General features: G+C 34.9%; 1 protein-coding gene across 2 annotated transcripts in view; it reads right to left on the bottom strand.

Moving 5' to 3' along the window:
- creb5b (cAMP responsive element binding protein 5b) overlaps window positions 1-9,667 on the bottom strand; it is a 90,520-nt gene extending 80,853 nt beyond the window's left edge. For both annotated transcript variants that reach the window (XM_051866070.1, XM_051866071.1), the window contains exons 1-2: window positions 9,522-9,667; window positions 335-412 (exon numbers count right to left, since the gene is read on the bottom strand). In XM_051866070.1, coding sequence (XP_051722030.1) covers window positions 335-388 — 54 coding nt within the window. In that variant the 5' untranslated portion in view covers window positions 389-412; window positions 9,522-9,667. The remainder of the gene's footprint in view (window positions 1-334; window positions 413-9,521) is intronic.
- Window positions 9,668-12,500: the final 2,833 nt, after the last annotated feature.

Raw genomic sequence — 12,500 nt, 5'->3', positions numbered from 1 at the left:
GTTTTGGGTTGCTATTATAAAGTTAAAATTTATTTTATTTCAAGTGATTTTCGTCTCAGTTTTAGTTAACTATAACCCCTATTGAGAGCCAGTGTAATGGTGGAGCTAGAAGAAAATATGCATTAAGAGAGAGATTATTTACCATATCTATAAGGATTCCACCTCATCCAAAGAGATACAAAGCCAAGAATCTTATAAAGACCCAGTGGATTTCATTTGCCTCAACAAGATACCATTTCACTGTTGTTGTTGTCTGTGGCGCAGTTTCACATTGAGAAGGAGCTTTCTCGAGTTACAGGACCGTTCGTCTTTGCCATTGTCTTATCAGACTCACCTGAGAGCAGCCCGGGGCGCTGCACACGAACGGCCTTTCCTGCTCGGAGTTCATCACTGTCACTGGCTCCTCATATACCTGAGCACAAAGCAAAGGAGAGAAATTCAAATCAGGGGCGCCTCCAGGATAAAGACCCGCTCACATTATGTCACTAATGTATCGTGTGCCAGTGATAGCCAACTCCGTGGTTCCTGAAGCGGCTTTGACGGAATCTCAGTGAGTATTCGGTGTCTTGCGCCCTGGGAGAGGGCATTAGGAGTTGTTAAGGTTTAGTCTCAGGGAGGGAAGCTTGAGTGCCTAAAACTGACCCCTAAAGTGTCACCCTGCTCCTTCGTCGCCATGGAGCCGGCACTGACCACAGGGTGAGGTGTAAACTATCCTCTCTGTGTTGTGCACGCAAGTCTGTGGATAACCCAGACACACGGCACCGAGGTCAACGTATCAGTGAACTGCCAGTCATTAGCAACTCTTTTGACACCTAAACTGCCCTTTTAATACTTCACCAGCCATGACTTTAGCAGTTTGTATTAGGTGGGTCAATGACGAAAAAGAACGTCCAAGATAAAGAAAAGGAAACATCTTTTAAAAATTTAGAAATGCATTCTTTGTATTCTTCATATTGTTTTGAAAATTTTAATACAATTTAACAGTTTGAATTTATTAACTTTAAAAATGTCATGTAGTGTAAGCATCAAAGTAATAACATAATTTGCTTACACCTTGAACACATCAAAAAAGGTACATATATATATATATATATATATATAATATGCATTATATGGACTCCTTATATCATTTGGTTATTAGGGGTCCTTTTGGAGTCTCCAAGTTTCCTTTTTTTGGAAAGACACCTACATTAACCTTGATAAAAGCCTGCAGAAAATACAGTTTTGTGAGAATCATACTTGAATCTGATAGTTTACTTTGCTGGATATGGCAGATAACAAAATAAGCACGTTAAACAAGATAAATCATGTATGCTTAATTTCACGATAGGTATCACACAAAGGGTGCAATATATACACTACCGTTCAAAAGTTTGGGATCAGTAAGATTTTTAATGTCTTCAAAAGAAATTTCGTCTTCTCACCAAGGCTGCATTTATTTAATTAAAAATACAGTAAAATCAGTAATATTGTGAAATATTATTACAATTTAAAATAACTGTTTTCTATTTGAATATATTTTAAAATGTAATTTATTCTTGTGTGAATTTTCAGCATCATTACTCCAGTCTTCAGTGTCACATGATCCTTCAGAAATATGCTGATTTGCTGCTCAAGAAACATTTATTGTGTACAACTGTACAAAATATTTGTGTATTTTTTTTTTTTTCAGAATTCTTTGATGAATAGAAAGTTAAAAAGAACTTCGTTTATTTGAAATATAATCTTTTGTAACATTATAAATGTCTTTACTGTCACTTTTGATCGATTTAATGCATCCTTGCTGAATAAAAGTATTAATTTAATTTCTTTTCAAAAAAATAAAAATAAAAATTCCTACTGACCCCAAACTTTTGAACGGCAGTGTATAATGTTACAAAAGCTTTGTATTTCAGATAAATGTTGTTCTTTTGAACTTTCTATTCATCAGGGAATCCTGAAAAAAAAAAAAAAGAAGTACACAACTGTTTTTAACATTGATAATAATAAGAAATGTTTCTTGAGCAGAAAATCGGTATATTAGAATAATTTCTGAGGATCATGTGACACTGAAGACTGGAGTAATGATGCTGAAAATTCAGCTTTGCCAACACAGGAATACATTATTTTAAAATATATTAAAATAGAAAACAGTTATTTTAAATTGTAATAATATTTCACAATATTACTGTTTTTTCTTTATTTTTAATTAAATAAATGCAATCTTGGTGAGCAGACGAAACTTCTTTTAAAGACATTAACAATCTTACCGATCCCAAACTGTCAAATGTCAAATGATCTGATATTTTACAGTATTGGCCTTGACACATAGTCTTGAGGATTTTCAGAGATCATCTTTATGATATAATTTACTATATGATATAATTTTCTGTATTATATTTATTATACTATTATAACTTATATTAAGTTATTCAAATATTTATATTGTTTTTATTTCTTTCTAAGATATTATGTTAAGCTTACACAATAAAGTTTCTTCTAATGATAATTTTTTCTTCAGTATAAATATCAGGACAGTTGTACAACACTGATATTTTTCATCTTTTTCAACTTAAAACTGTGTGTGTGTGTGTGTGTGTGTGTGTGTGTGTGTGTGTGTGTGTGTGTGTGTCTGTGTGTCTGTGTGTGTGTGTGTGTGTGTCTGTTTGTGAATCAGGACACAAATTTGTATAATGACATGGGTATGACATAGGTATTGCAAGGAGAGGGTGACTTATGAGGACATTACCCCATGTCCCCATTTTTCAAAAGGCTTATAAATCATAAAGAATGAGTTTTTTTGAGAAAGTAAAACAGCAAACTGCCAGGGTGACAAATTACAGAGAGGGCAATAAAGGGTAAAAATGTTTCATTACAATGACAAAACTCTGAACTATTTCTAGTGTCCATTTCACAAGTGGTGATTACATTTCAATGACAAATCTCTCTCTCCGTTACAGCTCACCATGAGCACTGGAATCCCTTGTTCAGTGCCATGATGCTGCTAAATGCCATGGATGACAGACTGACAATGGAACGGTATGCCAGTCATTCAGTTTCACGCACATGGAGTGTAATCGGGCTGCTCCTCTGATGCTGATGGGACATAGCTTGCCATGGTTTTCTTATGTGGGCCCATGCTGAGCCCTCTACTACTGTCGCCATGGGGATCAGAGTGCGATTCTGTGGAATATATCAGGCACCAATTGTGCTTCAGTCTCATTCTATTCAACAGGTGATGATCTATAGGGTGTCTGGGTGTGTAATTCTGACTGTATGTTCCTCTTTTCACCCCTGCATTCCTAAAAATAAATCTATAAGAATGTAAAAAGCAGACCAAGATGGAATCTATGGATGTTTTTGCATTGGATAATTGGAATTCTGTGTAATGAATTTAAATGTGTAAACTGGAACTACATTTAAAAAAAAAAATTTTTAATAATTGGCATTACCAAATTTACCAAAATATTTAAAGAGGACATATTTTGCCATTAAATCTTGATTTAGTTTTTTTGGGGTCTACTAGAATAGGTTTTTGTGCTTAAATGTTTAAAAAAAAAAAAAAAAAAAAAAACATTAATATATGATTTTTCATTAATATATCACATTAATTTCATCAATATATCAACATTAATATATCACATTAATTTCATTAATATATCAACATTAATATATCACATTAATTTAATTAATATATTAACATTAATATATCACATTTTTCACACATACTTTACATTGTGTGAAGCCCCTTCTTCTGAAAAGCACAAACGCTCTGATTGGTCAACTGGATCAGTATGTTGTGATTGGTCAACCACTGTTTCAGAAATATCATGGCTCAGAAGGTCTGTGGACGAAAACACTGTGTTGCAGAATTTGACCGTATGTCGTGCATCACAGGTGATCATAAACTTGACCAATGTTTCTAACACCTGTTTTAGGAATTTTACAGCACCCTTATGTAAGTTTTGTGCGAAAGAGTAACAGTATTATGGTCTACAACAGCCTAATGAGACACAGCTGTAATAGTCCATGACAGCCAGAGTCGAGTCCCCTTCATATACAGCAGCAAAACAGACTAATGACTGTGGCTACGTATTGACACACCGCTTAGACAGCTAACAAACACTTTCCAAATGTGTGGAAAATAAACACGTTCAAACTTTGAAAGATGAAAACATGAAGAGTATGAATTCAAATGCTTCAGGCTTGGATATGCATGAGCCCCGCTGTGTGAACGCTTTCATACACGATTTGCATGTGGATTTTTTTTTCCTGTCCGATTGGTCTAGTCAACTGTTTCCTCCCATGCAGTCAAAACATGCAAATTTGCCGTTATGTTAACCAGACATCTTTTTCCTTACAGTCCGGCCTTGGGGTAGAGCCCCTCCAGGCGGTTTCTGACATGCAGCCCTTGGGGACACATGGTCTGGACAGAGTGTTTCTGTAAGCGAACTGACATCAAGAACACGTCTGCTAAATGACAAGTCACTAACACACAGCTTTCAGAAAGTTGCCTCTCTAAGTCTTTACCGCATCTGTCTTACTCCGTTCTCACTTTTTTTTCCCGATCTTGCTTATTTCTTTTCATTGTTAATTGCTATTTGAAAATGGTCATTTTGACTGTTCAATATCCAACCTTGCAAGCACATCTGTCACTAAATGAGAACCAGAACTTTTTTTTAGGGGTGTAACGATACCCTCATGTCACGATTCGATACACATCACGATACTGAACTCACGATATGATATTACTGCAATACTTCAAGACATATGGTAAAAGGATAACAAAAAATGTGCTGTTGATTAAAATGCTAAATTTGGTATTACATTGGGAGTAGAAATGAATGCTTGGACTTGGTGCTGGTAACCCAACGCACAGGACAATGGTGACACTAGAATAAAAATATTCATGATTCTAATGCTGAAACACAGATTGATTTTAGATGAATATATTTGCACTCTGTCACTGACTAGATATATTTAAAATTATGTAAGCCACTTTTTACTGGTAACACAAGACATTTGGCATTATCAGGACCCACAAATATTCCCCCATTGCATTATTATACATTATATTCAACATTATATATAGTAGTTTAATGTAATGCTGACACTAAAACTCTGTAAACTTGAATTTTCTTTTCAAAAATGAATCTCTTTTCATTTTGGGTGAACTATGCACATACTGTCACTATCCACGATACGATATTGTTGCAGTTTTGTATCATGATATATTGTGACACAATATATTGTTACACCCCTACTATTTTGTCATAATAAAGGGACAGTTCATCTAAAAAAATTTGTCATCATTTACTCACCCACATGTCGCTGCAAACCTGTTTTACTACTTTCTTTCGCAGAACACAAAAGAAGATATTTTGAAGAATCTTGGTAACCAAACAAATTTGGTTACCATTGACTTTCACTGTATGGATGAAAAAACAGACATTTCTCAAAACATCTTCTTTTATGTTCCACAGAAGTCGTAAGGGTTTGGAACAACATGAGGGTGAGTAAATGATGAGAGAATATTCATTTTTTGAGTGAACTATTTCTTTAAGCAAATGTATTTAACAATTTACTTCCATAATGTGATATATTTCTGAGTGAAATAGGATATTAAACGAGTTAGAAATGTAGGATGGGACTTGATTTTATCCATCAGTAACTGATCAGATCGTGATGTCTCTATTTGACTCTTCACTCAGCGGAAAAGGAAAGACATTTCAGAGGTGGAGTAAATCATTATATTTTACACTTTTATCCAAAGTGACTTGCATTGGATTCAAGGTTTTAAGAAAAAAAAAAAGTCATACAAGTTCGGAATAAAATGAGATTGAGCAAATTATTAGATATTCAGTTTAAAACTTGATTTATGTCAACCTAATTGAAAACATTTAATGTAATTATCTGTGAAATGCACCATATTATCACCTGTGAAACAAGACATATCTAATAAAATTTTAAAAATGTCTATATGACAATTATAAACATTCTTTCCCTCTTTGGTTGAATTAATCCGGCTGACTGAGCGAATTACACTGAGTTCCCACTTAAAATATATTGTATATCAACTATGAAATCAGTTTTATCAGTTCCTGTTTTCACTGGGAATTGAACCCATGACCTTAGCATTCCTAGCGCAATGCTTTAATTTTTGAGCTACAGGAAGGGTAGATGGTCATTTTGATGAAACGAAGCCCGAACCTTTTGTTCTTTGGAATAAGGTGCACCGATGAATCATTCAAAATAAAGACCATGAATGTGTTAAATATGGTCATTTTTGATTTCATGTTGACTTTAACCATTCACCTTAATGGTAAGGAACATGTAGCCGTGTCCTTATCTAGCCTTAAACTTTACAAACTTCTCTCCGTATCAGTCAAGATGTATTGTAATTATTGTAAATATGCTGTTCTCAAATGTTACAAGACCTGAGATATGCTGTCTTGTGATATCATCTGACCTAATTCCAAAAGCAAAACCAACAGTGCAACACAATCAGAAGCCTGCAGCAATATTCCACATTTCCACTATGTATGTTCTCCAACATGCGAAATCCGCACTACAAAGACTGTCATCAAATCTGTTCATTTAAACATAGGATTATGCACTTCATTCATTTTTATGAAAAATATTACCGTATCATTTCCACCCTCCAGCAAGACTTTTAGCCACCTAAACTGCTCAATATCCCCATGTGACACGAGGCCAGGTGTGAGATGTTTGCTCACCGGTGGTCATACACTGCTTGGCTTTTATTTCACCGGTGTTTTCATTTAACACAGGAAATTTTGTTACACTTCAAATTTAGAAAGGCCCGATGTGGCAGCCGAGGAGGATTAAGGGAACCGGAGTACAGTTTCACAGGGAACCGGTGAGGAACTTTCTCCTCTGCTACACATTTGAATTCAAACAGTATGGTGCACAGGCCGAGGGGAGAAGGAGGTTGGTGAAGGTTACAGCAAGCACAAACTTGCACCGCAATTCAAATCCAACCTCCCCCCGTCCTCCGCAGGCCTTCGGCAGCAAAGGTTCAAGGTAGGATCAGCACAGGGCCCGGGGCAAGGAATAAGAAACATACAGACAATGCAAAGGATGCCATAAACCTCTCATAATGAACAGACGAAGGGGCCCCACAAAGGCAACCTTCAATCACTGTCAGTCATCACATCTTCTCAAACATAAACTCACAGAGAACTTCAGGCTGACTTTGATACCAGAGGTACAAACATTTGAAATATGAACGTTGTATCAGAACGTTGTTGTTGTTCAGTGAGCAAAAGTGATGGCAAAATAAAAACATGCCATTTGTGATTAAAATTAAAAACTTTTTAAATAATTGCTATGTTATCATACACCACATATTATTAAGCATTTTGCATTTTCTATAGTATAAAACACATTTATTAAAATTTTCCACTCATTGTAATTCACTCAATCAGCCAGATTAATTAAACTTGAGAGGGAAGGAATGTTTATAATAGTCATATAGACATTTTTTCCAATACCAGTCACTCAATTTTATTAGATAAAACTTGTTTCACAGCTGACGATATGGTGTATTTCACAGATAGTATTAAATGTTTCTAATCAAGTTCACATAAATCAAGCTTTGTTTCTATAATATCCAGTAATTTGCTCACTCTTATGTTATTCCGAACTTGTATGACATTCTTCTGTGGAACACAAAAGGAGACGTGTAGACAGAATGCTAAGGACTGACAGCCTCAGTTCCCTTTACTTTCATTGATTTTTTTTCCATACAATGAAAATGACTGGTGCTCTCATTCTGCCTTACATCTCTTTTGGTGTTCCACAGAAACTAATATTGGTTTGTAAATGATGAAGACTTTACATTTTTAGGTGAACTAGTTAAATCCCCAATCTAGACAATGTGATAGAATTAACTTCATATTTTAATTTTCCTCCCTGTATGAAGTCGATTTGTAAATATATGCTGCTTGTTAATATACTTTTTACAGTTAATATACAGTTGTTTGCAGTACTTTCTTACGAACACATATTTATTTGTGAAGAGCCCAGACAAACGTGTCAGTGGATTCAAATCTTTTAAGCATTTAGGCTATTAGAAGAGAGTTTGCCTCGTCAGCACAAAGCGCTGAAACCCTCAATATCTGGACGGTTAATCAAAGTCTGACTGGCCTGCATTATGACGTCATGCGTCGATACATTGCTTTCTTGTTACAGTGTTACAAAATAAACATTAGAGATTCAGTGCAAAGATTCATACATGCGTGTATGCTTCATAAAAGAGCGAACTGGGAACCCTCTGACAGTCGCGGTACTTCTTGTCGAAACGGGAAAATACATAGAGGTGCAGTAGTTTTTAGACAGTTTCTGCGTGTTGGTGAATGAAACAAAACAGGTTCAACGCTACAAACTAATTCTCGCGGACGGACCGCTTCAAAGGAACAATGCAGAACACTTGTGTCACAGCGCGAAAGGGACGCTGTGGCAAGCCATTTAACACTTATTCCTTTAAAACAACTAATATATTTTTGTTATTAGTTCTTCTTTCCACTTGCAAGTAATCCATTAGCGACAAGAATCTTTTTCAGTTATTCCCTAGTGCATATTCATTGCTTATTTGAATAACTATTCCATTGTTACTGGAAACAAATTGCATTTTGCCACTGGATTCTATTCGGATCTTACTAGAACTTATTTATTAGTACCAAGTACATATTTATGACACACTATTAGGCTACTGATCTCAATTGTTACAAGTAACATTTCTTATCTTATTTTTACTCATATTCGCTAATGCATAGTCTGAATGGCTACTTTATATACTCATAAAAACAAAACAACACTAGTCTATAATGAATGTGTCTATTCAGTTAGGCTACAGATACAAAGAAAACTGGAACAGATACTATTTGAATAGTTATTAATAACTAAAAGTAGCTATCAATGAATAGTTACTAGTGAAATTGAAAAATATACTAGGCACGACTAGATTAATTAGAAATAAGTAGTAACATAAAAATGAGTTAGTTAGCGGAATAAGTGTTAAAACGGCTTGCCACACACATGCACATACAAACACATGCACGCACAAGTAAAAACTGTAGAAACACATCGTGTTTGACAGCTTCATGCGCGCAAACTAACAACTACCGACTCCGCGTAAAGTTTTGCAAAATACAACGACTTAAGTTTGAGACCAGAATCAAGATTAAGCTAGTTATTTAATGCGACACGATGCCTTAACGCGCAATTTGGCTGTTCAAAGCCAAGACAGTGCGCAAAGCTGTTACATGCAAACAATCCCTGGAGATCCGAAAATAATCAATCATGTTCAGTGTGTTTACTTTTCTGCATGAAACATGAACGACTTCACGCGTACAGACAGAGTCTGTAAAAGTACTTGAAATCTGTTAATGTGAATCCTTAACAACTTGTCACTTCTTCGGGCTCAAGAGAATGACTATTTCAATGGCACCGACTCGGCAAGTGCATGTGAATGCGAAGGAATGGATGTATCGGCATGAAAAACAACTCAAACAACTTACCGCAGAAGTCTGGAGAAGATGCAGCACACTTTCTGAAGGAACCACGTTGGACTGAGGAAAGATTACAATACGATCTATTTAGAGAAGCATTACATCACCCTTTGGTGACGTCACGTGGGATTCCTGAACTTCTAAATCATTGCGGTCCCTCGTAGAGGCGGGGCGAGAGGGGCAGGCGGGGCGGGGTCAGGACCAGTGGGTGTGGCGGCCGGACGGCAACACCAACATCTGTCTGACTTCAAGTTGTTGTTGTTGTTGTTGTTCGCAGCAGTGAGTCAGAATCATATTGCTGTTATTGAAAAAAAAGTGTAGGCTATATGATCATGAGATATAAATTCATTCTATAATGTTTTTCAATTATTGACAATTAAACAGCTAAATAAAGTTTAGGTAAATTGTTATATAGATAAAACTATAAATACTTGAATGTTTAATTAGTGAAATGAACACTATTATATTATACAATGTTTAAAAGATCATTAGTTTATATACTTTTAAATATTACAAATATATATTATGAACGACTAACCAGTTAAGCATTATATAAAGCTGATGACTACTCATGACGTTAATGAATGATTTGATTTACCTGTTTTTGACAGGAGAGATGGCGTGCACTAAAGACACCAACGTCTCAGCTCAGTTATCCAGGTCTGTTAATTGTACACATCTTGCCTGTGCCTCTGTGCTTACTAAATAATGAAAGTGTCATGGGTAAATAAATTATTGGCTGGATTATGTCTGCCTGCAAGTGTTGAATTTAGAAGATGGTGTTACAGAATCAAAGCTCTGACTCCTTTGTCTGCAGATAATTGCCAGGCAGACGTAATGCGATGCAGGTGGCATCAAAGGACAAACAAACTAATACCTTTGTTTATTTCTGTGACATTTAGTAGGCCTACTTTCTATTAATTCTCTCTGTGAACAGGTGCTGGTTTTACAAAATATAGGCCTATATGTACATGCCATTTAAGAATTCACAAGGTGTACAGTCAAATGTTGCCAAATAGAATAACATATGTAGAAAATTAACCATGGACTTAAAAAAAATAAATAAATAAATTAGATTCAAAGTCATATAAGATTTTAAAAGGCAAAAATGTGAAAAAATGTGAAACAAAACAAAGCAGTGCTCGAATTCCAATTGCAACACAACTCATGGCTATGTGTAACTACAATGTAAAAAATCATTTTCGTGATTTATCACAACATTTTTTCTTTTGTCAAATCAACTTAGATAATTAATGTAGTTCAGATAACATAATATTTTGAGTTTCTGTTAATTAAACCAGTCGCCTTCATTGTATTAACTCAAATTTTTAATTTCAATGAACTCAAAATTTTAAGGCAACCACGGAAACTTACTTTTTTAAGTTAATCCAACAAGTTTTTACAGTGTATTTACGTTTTGGCGAACTGATGGCTATTTGTATGAATTCTTCTGATCATTCATATGTTTTCGTAAGATCTGCTAATGCCCCAACGACAGGTTTTAGGGTTAGGGGTGGGGTTAGAGGAGAACCTTCATTTCACATCTTTGTACAATTGACATCGTATGATTTGACACGAAATTACCTCATAAAATAATTCCTATAGATAGCATGACTTTCAGAAACATTATTACTGACTAATGAGCCCAAATCCTCTGTATACAACATAAAAAAAACAGTAATAGGGCTATTAAAACTGTTCTAGAACTATTAATCCAATATATTGTCATTTTATGAGTATATTTTTACCTGCAAAAGACAGTATAGCAAAGAAAATGGTCATGAGGTTCATCTGTTAAACTGACACGTCAGCCATAATAGGGTAAAAATAAAAAGAACCACATGCAGCTGAGAGTAGACAGAGTCACAACCTTTCAAGCTTTAGTGAACGTGCTGGTGGCGGCAGTGTGATTTCTGATGCTGAGGGTACACTGGAGGAGTCTGGGATTGCTTCAGCGATTAATGACTGTCTGCTCCTCGGAAAGGAGATGTTTACTATGAGCCACCAGTGCTAAGAGCTCTGTCACGGGAACAATAACGCTAGCCTCAACTGCCGTCATAACTCAGCCGTTTCGCTTGCCTGTGTCTTTTAACCTGGGCCTTAATCAAAGCTTTATGACAGTTTTTGTTCCTTTATGGTCTATATATTTCTCCCAGTGATCCAGACATCATCCCGTGGGAGAGCGGTGCAGTAAGTGGCATAAGTGCACAGTCAGTGATGGGTCACTGACCCCACACTTTAAAGGATTTTATCTCTAATGCATGGCAGGTTAGTCTGTCCCCAAACGTCTTGCAGGGATGAATTCAGGAAGAGGTGAAAAAGTGTCATTTTAATGTCAGGTCTAATTGGGTTCGATTTTTTTTCTTCTCAAATTAAACATTTGATTTACATTACTGGTCAAAAGTTTGGAATATTTAAGATTGTTTTAATGTTTTTGAAAGAATATGCTCACTAAGGCTGGATTTATTAGATCAAAAATACAGTAAAAGCAGTAATATTGTGAAATATTATTACAATTTAAATGGACTACTTTCAATATTGAAGAATAAAGAAATGGCTGCTGAAAATTCGGCTTTGCCATCACAGAATTATATTTTAAAATATATTCATATACAAAGTCATTTTAAATTGTAATAATATTTGACAATATTACTGTTTTTTATTGTATTTTTGTTTAAATAAATCCTGCCTTGGTGATTATAAGAGACTTCTTGCAAAAAACATTTAAAAAATCTTAATTATTCCAGACTTTTGAACAGTAGTATATTCAGTCAGTTGGTTTGGCATTTTCACAAAATCATTTAAAATTTTTATAAAGATATCAATCTAAATAAAGATTTTTTTCTCTTTTAATTATTTTTAGAAAATATTAATTTTATTATTTAATAGTTTTTTTTTTAAATAATTAATTGTTTATTATATTTATATATTACATTTATTTAATATTTATTTAATAATATGTATACTACAATCAGTACAATAGTACAC

The sequence above is a fragment of the Ctenopharyngodon idella genome, chromosome 16 (genome assembly GCF_019924925.1).
Source record: "Ctenopharyngodon idella isolate HZGC_01 chromosome 16, HZGC01, whole genome shotgun sequence".
NCBI classification, from domain to species: Eukaryota; Metazoa; Chordata; class Actinopteri; order Cypriniformes; family Xenocyprididae; genus Ctenopharyngodon; species Ctenopharyngodon idella.
This window is presented reverse-complemented; position numbering and strand designations above follow the sequence as displayed.